At 35.0% G+C, this 20,506-nt stretch overlaps 1 protein-coding gene across 1 annotated transcript in view; it reads left to right on the top strand.

The window, feature by feature from the left end:
• stk32a (serine/threonine kinase 32A) overlaps nucleotides 1-20,506 on the top strand; it is a 173,921-nt gene that overhangs the window by 106,240 nt on the left and 47,175 nt on the right. Inside the window, exon 6 of the mRNA XM_030154308.1 lies at nucleotides 8,579-8,616. Coding sequence (XP_030010168.1) covers nucleotides 8,579-8,616 — 38 coding nt within the window. The remainder of the gene's footprint in view (nucleotides 1-8,578; nucleotides 8,617-20,506) is intronic.

Here is a 20,506-nt window from a genome sequence, read left to right as displayed (position 1 = left end):
TTTTAAAAATAAATATTTACTGAGATAAAAGAGAAACAATTTTTCAGATAAAACATATTTTTTAATATTATTTTTTATACAAAATCTGCATGTAACACGGTAAAAAGGACACAAAAATTATGCGTGACTATTTTTTTGAGTAGCTTTTTATTCTATCACAGGTTCATTTTGGGAATCTAAGTAAATATGCAAGGCAGAGTGTTTCACAAAAATGACTGCTGTTGCAAAATCACTCATGATTTACTTCTAAATGGGAAGATTCCACATGTAACGTTAGTGGACACGATGAGTTACACATGAAACCTGGAATGAGACTGAGATTCATGAAAAACTTGCATGTCTGGGTAAGAAAAACCACTAGGATCAACACATTTAACACAGTGTCTTTATTTATAGCGCTATATAAGACCATTTACAGCCATGTTTTCCAGATCAAATGCACTGACACCTCAGTAGCTTTTCCTGTCCCAATTTTGCTCCTATTTTTGGCCCCAATATTTTATTAAAAATTCATTAATTTTTGGATGGCTCAGAGCAAGAGTATAATTATTTTGCATTTATCTGAGATCATCATTAGGTACATCCTGGGGGGAAATATGTCTAAATTTGTCTTTTATTATGATTAGGTCTAAAAAGCTGGTACCAAAATGAACCCAGTTTCAGAGAAGCACCCATCTACAAAGTTTCCTTGAAAATGTGAATAATATGAACAACCTGAAATTTCTGAAGAAAAATAAGTGCAATTTTACCAGTATTATGTCTCAGCTTCTCATTTACCCATGTGCATTACAACTAACAGATCAGTGGATGTAAAAAGATACAAAACATTTAGTAACAAACAGAATATTGTTAAAATTGTACAAACTTCTCTTAAGACATTTCAGGTTCATATTTGTTCAGGTTAATCACATTTTGTGTGAAAGGATAATTTGCAAATGTAAAAAGTTTCATACTGTAATTTCACATTTTTCACTCCAAAATTTGGAGTTGTCATTATTTATACAGGGTGGGGAAGCAAAATTTACAATATTTTGAGGCTGGGATTGAAAGACAGTGTATGACCAATTAGTTTATTGAAAGTCATGAGAATTTATTTGCCACAAGAAAATTGACATAATAGAAAATGTTTTTATTCTATGTGTCCTCCTCCTTTCTCAATAACTGCCTTCACACACTTCCTGAAACTTGCGCAAGTGTTCCTCAAATATTCAGGTGACAACTTCTCCCATTCTTCTTTAATAGTATCTTCCAGACTTTCTCCTAATAGTTTTGCTCATAGTCATTCTCTTCTTTCCATTATAAACAGTCTTTATGGACACTCCAGCTATTTTTGAAATCTCCTTTGGTGTGACGAGTGCATTCAGCAAATCACACACTCTTTGACGTTTGCTTTCCTGATTACTCATATAGGCAAAAGTTTCTGAAAAGGTATGGATAATAGTGTTAGGTATGATTATGACATCAATATATGTTTGGTTTCAAAACAATTGACGTAGTGCCTGCTGAGAAAAAACAACTAAATGTTCATTGTAAATTTTGCTTCCCCACCCTGTATATTACTGTGCTATTATTTTATGATTTACCATTTTATTGTTTTATTGATCCGATCCACTTCAGATCATATTGGTCTGGATGTGACCCCTGAACTAAAATGATTTTGACACCCTCGACCACTAATACCTTCAGTGTTTTTGCATTTCACACATTCATCCCACAGGCTGGACTGGACTCTCTGATGGACTAGCTTTGGCCCCTGAGCCGCATGTTTGACACCCCTGCTATAAATGGACTTAAGGATAATGGATTTAAGCACGCTAGGCTAGTAATCTGTGACGTAATGTAATGTATTTTTCTAATGACATGAAGTATATGATTCAACTGTAAAGTACACATAATAAATCAAGAATAATCACTTTTAGATCAGGAGATTGTCCAGACCCAGGACTGAACAGTGATCACCCGTCTGTCCGTCTGTGTGACAGTGAAAGAGAAAAATAAGAATAAACGTTGATAATTGTGACTTTGAAAGGTTCATCTCTTGCTCTGCATAAACTCTGAAAGCCTGAAAACTTTTGTCTCTCACTAAAAATGAGTTGGAAACACAGAAACATGGCCACTCACTACTGTTCCATTAATGTAAAGTGTTAATTGTGATTGTCCAGTGAGTCCAGTCCTGGATCATGAATGCCACTGATTTCCCCTGATGACAGACAAAGAGCAAGGATTTGTCCTGATACGTTCGAAAATCCCTAGTACTCTGAAAAAAATTTATTATTTAACACAAGAAGATAATTACATAGACTAATTGTAGTTTTAGTTTAATAACCTTTCAAAACTTGAAAAACGTGACCCATAATTATTGCCTCCATAATAATCTGTGACTGTGAAAAATAAAGTCCACAGTATGATTTACCTCTGACGCTCTAACACAGAAATTTATATATCTGTCCAGAACTTTTTTTTGTTTTGTTTTGTTTTTTTTTGAGAGAGATATAATCAAAAAAGGATTCAATGTTATGGATATTTTATGATTTTAATCCATTTTGTCTGGCTACATGAAATGAAAAGTAAACACAAAACATCAGAAATATTCTTTCTTTACCAAAACTATATACCATAGATGTCTGGAGAAACACATCCACAGTCAATATATCGCAAAAGGCAAACTTTTTTCTTGAGCAAATAATGTCACTGAAGAAATAATCTGGATTTTGTTATTTGGTTGTTTTCCATTGCTTTTAAAGGTCAGAACAAAGTACTGTCCCATCAGAGAGCAAACTTTAATTGATTACCATTCCAACATTTATTTCAATATAAAGTAGCTCCTTGTTTTAGATAGTCCCTTATGGTCCAACTAAAGCAAAAATTTATTTAAAAGTAAAAATGTGGGTCATTTAGCAACACTAGTCTGTCAGATTGTCTCTAAAATGTCCCATCAGAGAGACTTCGAATACCATGTTTTGACCCGAGAGTAAAACCTCAGTTTATCACATTTATTTGATATATTTTCCAGCCCTGTTGCAGAAAAAAAGTAAATTGGAAAAATGTACATCTGTCAACAAATTGTGAGGCATAAAAACTAAGCAACAAAGTCCTTTTAAAACACTGAAGCCTAGTTTATTAATAGTCTTGAGCAGAATCAATGAACTGGCCAAACTGGTTTAAACTTAATATTTTCACTTTGCTGTGGGAAGAATACACAGTGGGGAAAAAAGAAAAAAAAAAAAAAAGGGATGTGGAAATTCATGAGAGTGTAAAGCGTCTCAGGTCAGCTGATCAATAATCACAACCAAATTTGAATTATCTGGGCATGACGTTGTCACATAAGATGGCCAGGAAGGCTACAGGTGTTTTATTCAGACTGAGCTACAAGACATTCAAAGGCTGAAAGGTCCACGTGGACACTGCTGCAGCACCTGTGGGAATCATTGGAATACTGTGCAACTACAAAACATATGAAAGCTGCTGTTTTTACCCCTTGGCCAACTTTGGGCCAAAGGGGTATTGTAATCAGTCTGTCTGTCTGTCTGTCTGTCTGTCTGTCTGTCTGTCCATTCAATAATGTAATCGTATTATCTGAAGAATGCATTGACACATGTGCACCAAATTTAAACTGTGGATGCATCTTGTCATGAAGCAGAAGCCTATTGAAAATAGATGACCTTGACCTACTTTTTCAAGGTCAAATGGCCTTGTGCAGTTATAATATCTAAGTACTTTCAAATATAAATATGTATGTAATAAGTTTTACACAAAGACAATCTAATCTAAATTATAGGGCCGTAACTTTCAACAGAATCTAACACTATATTTGGCCGAGCAGCATGTTATGTTACTGTTTTAGGATAGGTTATACCAACAAAGACTAATTTAATCCAGGATTATCTCTAGTCAGAGTTGAACAAAACACACTTAGATGAAACATCAGTAAATTCAGACTGTTGCACACTTAGAATCTAATTTAGTGTTAAGATAAACCAAAATTAGACTTTAACTGATGGCTCAGATGAGAAGAACCAGTGTTTTCTAAAACCAACTTTTAGAAAAACCCTTGTCAAACTGAGTTGGCTCTGTGAGTCTGATTTTCAACTCTCTTTAAGGAAGTGTATAATTTTTTGCTCAGCTCATAAAATAAATAAATAAATAAATAAAACATTTTAAATCTCTACGGGTGTAAGTGTAAAGTAAATACTGGATCACATTTTAAACAGGAGGTAAAATTTCTTGATTTTAAAGTTTAAAGTTCTGTAGTTTTATGAAGATTTTGATTTATGTGACAGAGTTTTAGAGAAGTTGGTGCAGAAACTGAATATCTGCTTGAAAAAAACAAATTGAATCCACCGATTCAGAATGAGAGAAACAGCAGAAGTGGGACGTTTAGGAGCCACAGTTTCCACCTGTTCCTCTTCTCAGGTATCTCCGTCGCTCACACAGCTTCACCTGCTGTCTCACCCTCCTCCTCAAATGCGTCGGATCGTTGTGTGTTTTCATCACACAGCTGCTACACACCAGTGGAACAGAATACCAATTTAAGGTTTCGATGCGAGCTATTATTCAGCCTTTTATACAGTTCACTGAAGTGAAATGATGCATCACTACAGAGTGTGTTTCTGAAGGCTGTTCCAGGGGATGATATATGCTTTAATGTGTTGGGTCGGTCCTTCACAGACAAAACAAAATCCTCTGGAACAATGAATGGATTGTTTGATATGAATGAGAGTAATCAATAGAAGCAGTGCAACCTTTGTGTCAAACAAAGAGCAAAGATCCACCTACAGAAACTCAGACGTCATCATCACACCTGCCCACGCTCCTTATCTACACAGACCTGCTTTACCTACTGAGGGATTTACAGAAGTACCAACATGGTGCATGTTTACAACAGAGAATTAAGGTCAGGAAAGGTTTTAGACACCAAGCATCTGTTACAATCATACACAGTTAAATAGTGATTAATGATACTTTTTAATACTGATTTTATGCTTTTAGGATGCACTTCATAGTATTTTGTTTCGTTGTGTTTTTTACCAGTTCAACAAATTCTGTGAAGCCCTGTGAGACCACTTTGTTGTGATATTGGGCTGTACAAATAAGATTGAATTGAATTCATACACTATATGGACAAAGCGTTGAATTCAGATGTGTCTTTTCCAACAGGGGTCTGGGCTACAAAACAATAATGACCTCCTCAGACCCAGAAAAGTACAATTTTGGGTTTTTACAATAAATAATTGTCTTGCTTGGAAACAGCATAATGTAACTTTTTTTTTTTTTTTTTCCATACATTTTGTGGTTATGGAATACCCTTTGCAGTGGACAGGGTTTTTGTGTTTGTTTGTTTGTTTGGTTGGTTGGTTGGTTTTTTTTACATCTGTGAAACTTTTGTCCCCTTCAGAGGACCAAAATGCATCGCTGGGTCTCGAGGACAATATAGTTTTGTATTGTGATAAATATCATTACTTCGGTTAGTTTTACTTAAATTGTTATGTTTGCCTCCAAAATGCCTCAGAGATGGTTTCTCAACATTGATTTTTTTTTTTTTTTTTTGTGTAAATCCACGACTATGATTTTAAATGTTCTACCAAAAGACAAAACTGTCTCCTGTCTCTAGGCCGGTTCCCATTTCCATTCAGAAAATTAGAGAAGGGAAATGCCAAAATAAACATGTGATACAAATCCTTTAGACAAGCCTTTGCTTGTTTCTGTCCCTTCTCAAATTGTGTTTTATGAGTTGATAGATATGTACATTTGTATTAAATTTATTATATTTTTCTACTTTTTCTATGATTAATGACCTTTGATGTGTAATTGATTTCTTGCTTTTGTGATTTTTTCCTTTTTTTTTTTTTAATTTCAAATTTAAGACAAATAAACTAAACTAAACTAAAACTGCTATTTGAATAAGAGTTGGTTCGTCATCATCATCATCATCATCACGGTTGAGCCCATGTAGTGATATCTTAGATTATAACTAAAAAATGAAGACCCTACATTACACAGTTTGAGCTGTTGACTGAGTTTTGTGAAAGACTGGTGTCAGAAAGGACGACTCTGTCATAGTGTGACTGCTTCTGTGACCAACATCTTCTTAACAACCAATAGGAACACTCAGTGAAAAGATGTGTGTTTTGTAGCTAAAACTATTAACCTCAAGCTCACTTTGCAAACTGCCATCTTTGTCTTTTCAAGTAAAGACCAGGTCCACATTCTCCTCCTTCACCTCAAATGTAGATGTTTCTCAGCTCACATAAAAACTGGTCAATGATGTTGATTATGTTTCATTCTTTTATTTTTACTTCCACTGAAGCTTTAGATTCAATAGATTTTCTGACCGTGCTCCTGCGTGTGTTGTACCCAGGTTTATTCCATTCCTCTCACAGTGTAAACTCATGAGTTGCTGAAATCACACAGTCTGTGGGAGCCTTTACATGGAGTTTTTCCTCATAATAACATACAATCGGAGTGGTTTATTAATAATGGTAAAGATAGTGATAGATACTGATTTTATCAAAAATATTTAGCCAATTTTACCTTGAGGTATGAAGTGAACTCATCTGATGTTTCAGTCTGTTGTGTACTCTGTCAAAGTCTGTGTGTAATGTGTGTTTCTGCAGCTCTTCCTGCACCATATGAAGGGGGGGGGGGGGGGGGGGGTCTTCACTGTTTCCTCTAATGCAGGGGTGTCAAACTCATTTTAGTTCAGGGGCCACATTCGGCTAAATTTGATCTGAAGTGGGCTGGACCAGTAAAATAATAACATAATTACATATAAATAATGTCAACTCCGAACTTTTCACAATGTTTAAGAGCGAAAAAAGTAAATTTACATTATGAAAAGGTTTACATCTACAAACTATCCTTTCAAACAATGTGAATAACTTGAACAAACTGAAAAAATGAATGTAATTTTAACAATATTCTACCTCAGTTTATCATTTTACATATGTACATCATAACGTACAGATCACAGTGGACCAACAAATCCACAAAACATTTAAAATAACAGACAGAATCTTGTTAAAATTGTTCTTACTTCTCTGAAGACATTTCAGGTTGTTCATATTTATTCAGGTTATTCACATTTTTTGCAAAATTATTCTTTGTTTTAGTGGAAATAAATGAAAATATTTACATTTACAAAGAGAAAAATTTGGAGTTGTCATTATTTATATGTTATTATGATAGTATTTAGGATTGTTAACATCTTAGTGTAATTTTTGCATTTCACAAATTCATCCCAAGGGCCGGACTGGACCCTTTGGCGGGCCGGATTTGGCCCCCAGGGCCGCATGTTTGACACCCATGCTCTAATGGGACACTTCTGTTTGTTTCTTGTATTAATTCAGTGAATATTGCACTTTCCTTTTTTGGTCCACACATGGAAATAGACACAGTTATTCACTAAATCTGTTGCCAATTTGCACTTTTTTTCCATTTTTGATTGAATTGAATAGAATTTTCTAAAACCAAACACGTTAATAATAATTTGTTTGTTTAACAAAGAAACAACAGTCACTTGTCAGACTGAATTTCACTTCTGACGTATAGATTAAAAAAAAAAAAAAAACCTCAAACTGCAGAGATTTTAACTAAACAGACCAATGAAAGTCAAAATATTTTTTTTTGTTTGTTTTGTGCTATTCATCAAAAACTTACCGTACATAAATAAATACAAACAACTCACATAAAGACTATTTGATCACACTGTCAAACTTTTTTTTTTTTTCAGGTTCCACATTCAAATCAATTTGATGTGAAGTGGGCCAGACCAGTAAAATAACAGCATAATAGCCCATAAATAGTGACAATTCCAAATTTTTCACTTGGTTTTAGTGTGACAAAATAACATTACATTATAAAAATATTTACATTAACAAACTATCTATACAAAAAAAGATGTGAATAGCATGAAAAAAGTAAAATTTCTTAAGAAAAATAAGCGTAATTTTAACAACTTGTCATTTATACATGTGCATTATGGACCAGATCTACAAAGGCACAAAACATTTAGTGACAGGCAGAATATTGTGAAAATTGCACTTAATTTTCTTTAGACATTTCAGGTTATTCACATTTTATTGTTAAAGGATAGTTTGTGTAAATGTAAATATTTTCATAATTTAATATTAGGTTTTCCAGTAAAACAAAGAGAAATATTTGGAGTTGTCATTATTTATAGGCATAATGTAATAATATTTTTATCAAATTAAGCTAGGTTACTACACTATTATTTAGTTTAGATCATATTGGTCTGAATGTGGCCCCTGAACTGAAACAAGTTTGACATCGTTGATTGTTAATATCTTCAGTGTAAGTTTTGCACTTTGCAAATTCATCCCACAGGCTGGATTGGAACGCTTAGTGGGCTGGTCCTGGATCAGGGGCCTCATGTTTGACACCCCAGTGTACATGTATGAAAACAGAATGTACAAATCCATCCTCTGTTTGTTTTCTATATAATGCAGTGAATCAAAAAACTTAAATATTTGGGCTGAAATTCTACGCAAATATGATTTGATCCTGACGTGAACCACTCGTCCAAACACTAATCTGATCTTGTTTGTGTTTCTTCTTTCAGAGACATTAAACCTGACAACATACTACTGGACGAACACGGTAAGAGAGCTTGTATAATTATATGTTCTATAGCAGTGGTTTTCAACTGGTCTGGCTTTAGGACCCACTATGACCCCTCAATGACAAGCTGTGACCCAAAATGATATCAAACAGTTAAACTTATTAAATTTATTTAATGAAAAGATGCTGTGTTTCGAACCCGAGATAATCCAGAATATCACAGTACGAATCCACAGAGGACTAGTTTAATGATGAACCAAACTGACCAGCAGGTGGGGATGGTAAATATGGAAATATCTATATTATAAAAACCAAGTGGCCTCTGTGTGCATGCGTGCGTGCATGCGTGTATGTGTGTCTGGGGATTCACATAAAATCCATAAAGAGCTGACTGCTGCAGTTTGGCATACTTATGTATTTTTGGTCAAGGAATAGACTATCGAAAACAGCAAGTTGATAGGACCAATATGTTGGGAGATATTAGTAATTTTGGAATACAATAGCCTTACAATCACGTTGCTATGGCCAGAACACTTTGGTGGTGACTGCTGGAAAAATGCGGTACAGCATCCACAAATACACAACAGCATAAAAACTACCACATCTAGAACCTGTGGATCCCCACGGGTCAACGTGCTAGTTCCTTTTAACACAATTAGACACATTTTAACCAAAACCAAAAATGTGCACTCATGAAAAATTAAAAGTGCATTCAGTTACTTATTGAAGAATTAACCAAACTGAGGTTTTTGTCCTCAGTGTAGGTAAAACCATTTCTGATGTGGTCTGTTTCATACTTGAGTTTCACTGTGATTTGAATAGAAACTACCGGGTCTTCTTTTAAGCTGTTAAATGTCTGGTGTTAATTAGCATTACAGGGCATTACCACCACCTACTGGTGGGGAGTATGAATGAGAAGTGCTCAGCTCCTTAAAAAATAAAGCACAGGATTGGTTTCTTAACCCATAAAGACCCAAACAGCCACCAGTGACACCAACCATCCACTGAACTAAAATGTTTAACACCTGTCGATCGAATAATTCTATCAATCCATGTAAATACTGGGTGTAAAATACAGTTTGTCATCTTTTCATGGTCATCAGATATGACCCATTTAGATGTTCAGAGGCTCCGTAGTGAACGTGGAAACACTGTCATCTTCTACAACATTGATTCACCAGTAAAACCCATGGAGTTGGATCAAAGACAGTGGATGGAGACACTTGGTTTATGTTCATTTAATGATATATTTGACTGAAAAAGTCACTTTTTGCACATTTTCCACTGTTTTGATAGAATTAACTTTGAGTTTACTTGAGTTTTGATGAACATCTACACGGTTTGTGAATGAAATGTAGGAAAATACATGATTTACACCAAAAAAAGCAAAATACAGAGGGTAATATTATTTTTTTTAAAAAAATGGTGATAAATCAGTTAAGAACGGCAGAAATAGGGAAAAATTAATTTGGGAACTGCCCCAAAGTAGCACTGGGTCTTTAAGGGTTAACGTTATTTTTTGCCCAGACAAAGGCCTGTGACCCACTGAAAATGGGTTTGCGACCCACTTTTGGATTGCGACTCACTAGTTGAGAATCGTTGCTCTATAGACCATTTCCTAATAAGCTATGCAGAAGTGGATTCCTTTCATGCAGGGTGTTTTTAAGACTTGGCTCACATGATAACCTGAGCTGACTTAAAGTACCAAATTTAATACTTGGGATTTAACAAAACCTCCAACCTCTGGGATCACTTTGCACAGATCAAAGCGGTGGAAATGCTCAGAGGCGGGTTTCATGGTTGTTGCCTTGATAGGCCTTACAGCATTAAGAAAAACACCTCATACCTTGATTTACTTAAACATATGCAGCAGAGAGACAGCGTATGAGCGCAGTCTTATCGCCAATCTGTTCTGTCAGTCTGGGTCGGTGGAGGCATAGAGCATTTCAAGTGTTTTTGTTTTTTCCTCGTCTGAACTCGGGGATGAAACGGTACGGACTGATGTGATGGGACTGCGGAGGACATGTTGAATGACTTCTCCTCATGGTTTTTGTTCTTTGCTGTTGTGAATGATTGATGATGTCTTATCAGAGGCTGTACAGTCAGGTTGAGTTTCACACACAGAGATAAACATAGATGAGAGGAAGGAGGAAGAAGAGACAGACTGATGTGTTTACATATGTGTCATAAGGAAGGAAACCACTGTAAATCAACAAGACACTCAGACAGACTGTACATTTATTCGTCAATATGTTAATCAGGAGAAAAAGGGAAAGTGCCGAAACGTAGAGAACCTCCTCTATACGGCACAAAAATACAGCCATATTTTAGACTAAAATTCACCCTCTTTTTTGAGAATGCTCTCCATATGACATGAAGACTCAACTGATTTACTTCTGTTTATTATACTCATGATGCAGCTGCTGATGACTAGAGGTGTGGAAATGAGTCAATGCATTGATGCACTAAATTAATATTCGAGGGTCTGCACCGTATATAAAATTATACTATACTAACAGCCTCAGACCAAAGGCTGCCCTCTTGCATTGAAATGTGGATAAACTTATGATATTTTGAAAAATGTTTTTTTTTTATTTTACATCTTACTATTGAGGCACAGGAACAGACAGACGCAGTGTCTCTGTTAACATGGTTGAGTTTCATTTCGCCTGCGGGGCTGGTTTGAAGTTCTGCTTCATCTCATGAATGTATTACGTTCTGTCAATGTCGTCTTTTCTGCTCTGCCAAGCTCTCAGTACTGAGGTGATTTTTCTTCTAGTTAGATGGATGGTGGACTTAAGCTTAATCCCAAAATTGATTAACTTCATTAACAACTTGGTTAAGTGAGTCTCTGTTCACGATCATATTTTGGGTTCATTGTAAATAACAATAATGGGTTAGATAGCGCTTTTCTATGAATGCATACTCAAAGCGCGTACAGAGGATCCATTATTCATTCGCTCTCACATTCCCCCTCTGGTGGTGGTAAACTACAACTGCAGACTGAGGGAAACATGGCTGCCAATCTGCACCTACAGCCCCTCCGACCACCACCAAACATTCATACACCAGTGTGAGTAGCAGGGTGAAGTGTCTTGCCCAAGGACACAACAGCACATGGACAGAGCGGGATTCGAACCGCCAACCCTTCGGTTATTGGACACAGTGACCACAAAAACCACAGTGATTCCCATAGTCTGTCATTAAAGTGTATCTGTACTGGTCATGTTTACGACATTAACTGTGCTTTGTGTATTAAAGAGGCACAAAGTCTGTAAAAAATCACCTTAAATGCACAACATTGGACCTTTTTATTACATGAATTACACATGGGGGCAGAACCTACGGGGAGCAGCCATTGCCGGCCAGGAGTGACAAACCATCGTTGATTTCAGATTATCAACTGTGAGTAAACAAGCAGCAGTCAGTGAGGGAGACTGAGTGGGAAGAATATGTTCACGTGTGTCGTTTGTGCAGCCATAGGCTTTACACTCTACGCCAGGGGTGTCAAACTCATTTTAGTTCAGGGGCCACATCCAGCCTAATATGATATAAAGTGGGCCGGACCAGTGAAGTAATATAAACAATAGGATAAGAACTTTTGAGTGAAAAAAGTAAATTCCATAAAATAGAAAATACACTTAAATATGCTTAAATATCCTACAATACACGCAAAAATACGCTTAATTATGCTAAAAAATCCTACAATACACGCAAAAATACACTGAAATATGCTTAAATATCCTACATTACACGGAAAAATACAATTAATTATGCTCAAAAATCCTACAATACACGTAAAAATACACTGAAATATGCTTAAATATCCTACATTACACGGAAAAATACACTTAACGATGCTCAAAAATCCTACAATACGCACAAAAATATACGTAAATATGCTTAAATATCCTACAGTACACGCAAAAATATACTTAATTATGCTCAAAAATCCTACAATACACGTAAAAATACACTTAAATATGCTTAAATATCCTACATTACACACAAAAATACACTTAATTATGCTCAAAAATCCTACAATACATGCAAAAATACACTTAAATATGCTTAAATATCCTACATTACATGCAAAAATACACTTAATTATGCTCAAAAATCCTACAGTACACGCAAAAATACACTTAAATATGCTTAAATATCCTACATTACACGCAAAAATACACTTAAATATGCTTAAATATCCTACAATACACGCAAAAATACACTTAAAATTCTGTAATTAAAATGTTTACATCTACGAATTGTACTTGAACATAACATGAACAAATATGAACAACCTGAAAAATCCTTAGTAAAATAAGTGCAATGTTAACAATATTACGCCTTAGTTTATCATTTATAGACGTGAATCACAACTTAAAGATCACAGTGGATCTACAAATACGCAAAACATTAAATAACAGGGAGAATATTATTAAAATTCCACATACTTCTTTTAAGACATTTCAGATATTCACATTTTTTTTGTAAAAGACTAGTCTATAAATGTGAACATTTTTGTGTAATTTTACATTTTTTACACTAAAACAAAGACAGATTTGCAGTTTTCATTATTTATAGTTTATGATGATAGTATTTTACTGCTCTGATCCACTTCAGAATTAATTGACCTAAAATTATTTTAATGTCCTTGATTGTTAATATTTTCAGTGTAATTTTTGTATTTCACAAATTCATCCCACGGGCCGGATTGAACCCTTTGGTAGGCCAGATTTGGCCCCCGGGCCGCATGTTTGACACCCCTGCTCTACGCTATAATCCTGGAGATGCGTCCGAGCACTGGCTGATAATGTGTCATCTTAGACTGGTGTCTGATGCACGGGGTCAGGGACCAGTCCATCACAGCTCAGGTAATCAGACAAAACAATGTTACCGTGTCACGACCAGTAATGGAACAGCCCATGAAGGAGGCAACATGTCACTGACCATGACTGAGTGACGGAGCAGTGACTCAGTACTCACACTAGAGTTCAACTGATATGGGTTTTTGTAAAAATCTGGTCAGCTAATGGCCAATATCTACAGCCGATTTTTGAGATTGACGTTTAAGGTGGGTTTTTTTGTTTTTTTTTATAGCACATTGACCGTAAAATGCAATTAAAACACTCAGATAATTAAGATTTTTATGCAGCAGTATAAATGAAATTATTAATACACATAATACTCTTTTAACATTTATTGAATTTCAAGTGCTGCCCACACAGGTGCCTGATCAAATATCTTATAACATTTTTACTACTGATAAAATGTCGGCTTTCAAAAAAAAAAAAAATTTAGACTGATGGCCGACATTGAAAAAAAAGATCAATATATCAGCCCAATATATCAGCCAGCTGATATATCGATCCACCTCTAACTCACATGTACTTGATAACGGGCTGTGATGTACGTTACCTGATGGAACCACTAGTATTATATGTGATCTTTTGAAATAAACTGTAATAAGAAAACCGTGTTACAGAGCACATCAGTATGTAAGATTATTCATTGTGTCTCTATGCACGAAGATTTTTTTTTTTTTTTTAACTCTCTGATTCAACTGTGAATCATAACAAATGGACATGATTCGTCATGACAACATCAGGTACTTCTATCTGATACACTATGGGTAGAAGTGTTAAACTTTATTTATTCCCTGTAGGAAACTGACTAGTACGTCAATGCACAATAACATTAAATTCTGAATTCATTTATTTTTTACGAGTAAACAGTGACAGTTGCCATCATAGTAAAGTTGTCTATAAAACATTACAGTCCAGGTCAAGTGTTTTTTATCTTCCATTGGCTAAGGTGTTATAAAGCAGTGAAGATGAAGGATCTCCTCCAATATGACCGTTTCATTTACCCATTTGTAGATATACATAGTGTCCACAAAGTCTCTCTACAATAAAAAAAAAAAAAGCATTACAAAAGCAACTGATGAGATATGTTAATCAGATTTCTTCTGTTTACTCAGTGGTTATCACAGTTTTTAATCACATGGCATTTGTGTTTTTCAGGTACCATGTTGATGAAATAGGTTCTGTTAAATAAACCCCTAAAAAATTGCAACTCCTCAAGAAAAGGCACAATGTGTATCATAGTTAATTGAAACAAAATCAGGGTTATGTTAAAGATATCATGTATCGAACAAAAATATGGAACATCAACGACCTGAAGTAAAAGATCACTGATGTCATTGACACCACTGATGAGTCTATGCTACAGCCAACATGGAAACAAATCCAGTACAGTCTGGATGTGTTTCATACAACTAATAGTGTCCATATAGAGGTGGATTAAATGAGGCAAACAAAACTTCAACATCTACTTTTTTTTTTGTTATAATTTCCACAGATTTGTCTATTCTTTTGCTTTTGTAATAAATTTGTAAAATTTGTGAAATTGTAAAGAGACTTTATGGACATCCTGTAAATTTTTAAACATACAAATATACAATAATTTCATTATTTCAAAACAGTTTATACCCTCAGGTGTCCCCAAACCCAGAGTATCACACTGAGCCTGTTTACATCCACACCAATACTCTGATCATTATCCAGTTTGTGGAGTTGTTGGATTACTGAAGTGATCATGTAAACAGGACAATCTGATGTGTTTGATCAGATAACAGCAGTAATCTGATTATGAGAAATCAGATTAACACGCATGGATTTCTCCCCAATAGCCTGATGTCTTCCTGCATGCATACAGGTTAATCTGATTTATTTCATTCTTTTATGTCTGTGCATGTGTAAAAACAATTAAAATCATCGAAAACAGAAGTTACGTAGTCAAACATGAGCGGAAAACAACAGTTTAAGTCTACCATCACTATGTACGTACAACCTCCGAAAGAAATCCGATAGTGGACTCAAATGTCTAAACCAGGGTTTACCGAATATCACATTTCTTAAGTTCATATAAACTCGTCAGATCTGATTATTACAATTATTTGATTACTCCCAGTTATTGGACTTTTATGGTCACGTAAACAGATTTAATAACAACAACTGATTTGAATGATCACTTTGGCTTAAAGACAGACTTGAAGTGTAGTTAAGATTCCAAAAAAAACAGCCTCAAACCAAACTGGAGGCTGTCCACGCTGTTTTGGACATAAATTACACACACACACACACACACACACACACACACATACTGCTGGGGTCTTCAAGGGCACTGGGCAGCTGCTCATGGGAGTTAAGGGGATATGTGGCATGGCAGCCCTGCTGTCGTGTCAAACTATAGGCAAGAAAAAAAAGAAGAAGTGACAGTGAATGGAAAAGAGAAACAGTGCAGAGGAAAAGCACAAGGATAACACAAAAAGGAGGAAAGTGATGAGCAAACGTTTTAGGAGAAAGGAGCGGAAAAGCAAAGACAGAGGCAGAGGCAGCTTTTCCAGCCTCTGTTCGTCTCCACACTTTATGTATGTGCAGGCTCTTTTAAAGTCAATATTCACTTCTTCTTCTCACCTTAAGTACAGCACCCGCTCTATTTGTCTGAAAGTGGAATCTAAAACAACACGACACATCAGGAGGGGGTGGGGTGAGAGGCGGGCTCTTTTCTGCCGTACACAACAACAACTTTTACAAAGTGGAATTGACCTGTTCCCAACGGGAGCTGCTTCTTATAGAGGAAAAACAATTTACTCATGCACGCGCCGCAACACTTGGTTAAAAGGCAGAGCCCTGGGAGGCAGGGGCCACCTCCAGAAGGGTCTTTGTATTCAGTAGCACCTACACACACTAAAATGACACATATATGTCAATCAATAAGAGGGTATTGACACACAGCCTCTCTGCCTCTTCCAAACAAACACCAGGAAACAGCAGTGTGTATGTACAGAATACCACAGTGACAGGACAGTCAGAGTGTGTGTGTGTGTGTGTGTGTGTGTGTGTGTGTGTGTGTGTGTGTGTGTGTGTGTGTGTGTGTGTGTGTGTGTGTGTGTGCGTGCATGCATGTGTGTGTGTGTGATGGTGAAATGCTGTCTGTGTGATATTTCCTAATGGTTGGATTTCCAGGCTACAAATGTCAACAAATTGATACACTATATTGACAAAAGTATTGGGACACGTTGAATTCAGGTGTTTCTTTTCTGGGCTACAAATCAATAATGACAAATGTCATAATATAGTTTTATATTGTGATGAATATCATTGCGTTGGTTAGTTTGGTTTAAATTGTTATTTTTGTTCCAAAATGCCTCAGAGATGGTTTTTACTTAATTTCTCTCAACATTGATTTTGTTTTTATTTTTAATTCATGACTATAATTTTAAATGTTTTACTTCTAAATTTCTAAAATATTTTTCATGCTCTGACTAAAAATTATAATTTTCTACCACAGCTAACCATCTACTTTCTTCACATCTCACTGAGGAAGAAAAATTTCCCATTAAACTTAAAGGAAATATTGATGTTTATATCTCAAATCAGCATGAACAGGACATCTGAAGAGCTGGAGCCATGATGTGTCCCAAAATGTCTGTCCTTATATTATATATAAACATCAGAGGTAGAACATTTAAAATCATGGGGGGAAAAATCAATCTTGAAAGAAATTAAGTAAATGAAGGTAGAAATGTTTTTTTGTAAATTAAGTCAAATTTTATTTGCATTGCATTTAGTGACATTCAGTCACATTATTTCTAAGGGAATGTGTAATGATGCCTTGGTTTCAATAACAGCTCCTAAGATTCTCTTTTCAGTATTTTTTGTCTCAAGGTAATAACATTACACATTGTAGTACAACTGTACTTTACTTTGTATTGACTGAAAAATTACTTTGCTGTGAAATTAGTAGCTGATTTTTTTTTTTTAATAACTGATCAATTTGAGTATTTTTAAGAAAAAGTGTCAAAAGTGTGATTGTAGCTTCATATATATATATATACATATATATATATATATATATATATATATATATATATATATATATATATATATATATATATATGACAAAAAAAGATATGTGATGATGATAGCATGGGCTATGGGAAACACAATCTCACCCCTTACTGACATTTTATAAACAAAACAATCAATGAATAGAAAACAACATTAATAAATGAGCAGTTGCAGCCATAATATTCCCTCTTCAGTTTTATGTTTGTGCTTCTTGGTATTTTCTCACTCAAACCAGTTATACAACATAAAAAAAATAAATCTAGTTACCACAAGTTCAAGTTGCCTTGTAACATTATGTGACGAATGAAAATGTATTACATGTTTGTGCTGACATGCACCGACACTGATCAGATTTACTATTTAGGTTTTGAAATTCTGCACATAACAAAATGCAATTTTTAATGCTTCATATTAGTAAGCTAATTGGTTGATGACGTTAAAAAAGCAGTATCCAGTACTAGTTATGTCATTTCACTCTAATGAAATAGCTGCAAATTAAAGTTAAAGTTAAATTAGGGCTGGATGATGATCTTCGATTATATGTGATCTTAATTTGCCATGTTTTCTATTTTTCAGAGGGATCATACAGACTGTGTCAGTCAAAAACTAAATAACAGTGGAGTCTAAAGTTTTCTACTCAGCTAATATTTGTTTGAAATGTTGCATTTATCAGTGTAATTATGGTACATGATGGAGAGCCTTGTGCTAACCGGTGGGTTTGCATTGACCCTTTATAGGGTACTCGTTCAAATACTCTGAAATTCAAAATTTCAACCTTAGTTGAAACCTTAGTTATTGGACGTCGTCATCTACCTCCTTGTCGGTTACCGTGACAACAGTCTTTCTCCTTTTGCCATAAAACATCCAAGCAGCACTTGCTAGAAAGTAAACACATGCAAAAAAACAACTGTTATAAGGTCATAAAGTGACAAAAATCACTCATATTCACCATTTACAGCTTCAAAATGTCTATAAAATCTCTCTGAATCCCTGTTATAAAAAACAACTTGCTTCTGGACCTCACTGGGGCACAGGATTGGACCCATATTTAATGTTCGCAGAAATTACCAAAAATACTCACTTGCTGGATAAAGGGTTAATGCTGCTAAAATGGGTCACTAGGTTCATTTTATTTAGAGTTATGATAGAGTGTGTTTTGATTTGTCATAAGATAAATTAGCCCATCACACTCTGGAAAATGTCATTAATGTTTACTTCATTGTTAATGCTATAATAACATTGGTCCAAAATTACATATTTAAAACAAAAAAAAAATCCATCACACATAGCCTAAGCCTCTAGAGAACAGAGAAAACTGGAGGAAAAAGTATATACATTTAAAGTTATATTATCTTTTGGCCAAATTGCACAGCCCTGCTTTACATGTGAACATTATTAAAGGGGTTTTGACCCCACTGACGGGCAACCAAATGAAATGGAGAATTACATTAAAAAAAAGTAAAAATTTCTCTGAATAGTTTAAAACATTTGATTTAATTTAAGTTTATACATTACCAGAATAATTAAAACAGGATTTGTTCCTTGTAGTCATTGTAATGTATAACAAGTGGTGCCACAACAAACCCCACCCCTCGCACATATTGTAGTTTATTTTGGCATCAGTCCAGCTGATGTCATCATGTCTATGTGTGTACTGATGTCAGCATATCAACTGACTCTATATATGTGCCAAGTTTGAAGTAAATTTAAACAAAATTGATGTTTTTATAGACATTTGAAATTTCGCCCATTATAGGTAAATGGGAAAAGAAAAAAAAATAAAAAATTTGAACTTTGACCTACATTTCCCAAAATGTAATCATATCTATTCTGGGTTACTGGCAATATATAAACTCAATTTGGTATGAATTCAACCAACAGTTTTTGCTGCTACAGACATGTGAAATTTCACTCATTATGAGTAAATGATGGAAAAAACAATTACAAAAAATCAGAAAAAATGTAAACTTTGACCTAATTTTCCCAAAATGGAATGACAAGTATTCTGGGTCACTGGCAATCTATAAACCAAATTTGGTTTGAATTCAACAGACAGTTTTGCTGCTACAGGCATTTTAAATTTTGCCCATTATAGGTAAATAGAGAAAAAAAAAGATTTTCAAAATTCATAAAAAATTTTAACTTTGACCTTCTTTTCCCAAAATGTAATCAATCTATACTTGATCACTGGCAATCTATAAACCAAATTTGGTATGAATTCAACCAATAGTTTTGCTGCTAAACTGTTAACAAACAAACAAACAAACCCAACCAAAAACAATACCCTTTGCTTCCCCTTCAGGGGGCGGGGTAATATTAGTCATTGTTTAATTTTGTGTATTAAATTCATTTAATTCAGAAAGTAGGAAATGTGATATAAGAACCTAACCTTACCACATGATGAAAATGCATGGGCTGAATGCAGATTAAGGGTCTTCTATATACATTATAATCCATGACGTATGTGTTATGCAGCTGTCATCAGTGGTGAGGGCTGAAGTAGCAGTAAGCAAAGAGAAATTAAAAATAGAAGAGATATGCAGCAACGTGACATAACCTAAGGCTCCAACCAAGGTTATTATCGTTAACGAAAACGAACGAAATGACGAAAACTAAAATTGAAAAAACATTTTCGTTAACTGAAATTAATAAAAACTCTAATTAAAAGAAAAAAACGATAACTAACTGAAACTGTATCGTGAGCTTACAAAACTAACTAAAACGTATAAAAATTATGGATACAATTCCCTTCGTTTTCGTCTTTGTCAATGTCGGATTGATATGAAATTGATTTATTTCGCTCCAGCAGTTTGAGCTGGTGACACCATACGACACTTCCCAGTCTGTCATGTCTGGTCACTGGTGGTTTCCAGTGGTCTTCTGGTCCCCACTCTACCTGGAACATACAGACTAAAGCTGGGACACAGCAGCACAGTCCTGTCTGGGGTTTACTGTAGTGATACATGGGTCGTTTTTTTTTTTTTTTTTTTTTATTTTGGCGTACCGTGTGTGTG

Source organism: Sphaeramia orbicularis, chromosome 14 (genome assembly GCF_902148855.1).
Source record: "Sphaeramia orbicularis chromosome 14, fSphaOr1.1, whole genome shotgun sequence".
NCBI lineage: Eukaryota > Metazoa > Chordata > Actinopteri > Kurtiformes > Apogonidae > Sphaeramia > Sphaeramia orbicularis.
This window is presented reverse-complemented; position numbering and strand designations above follow the sequence as displayed.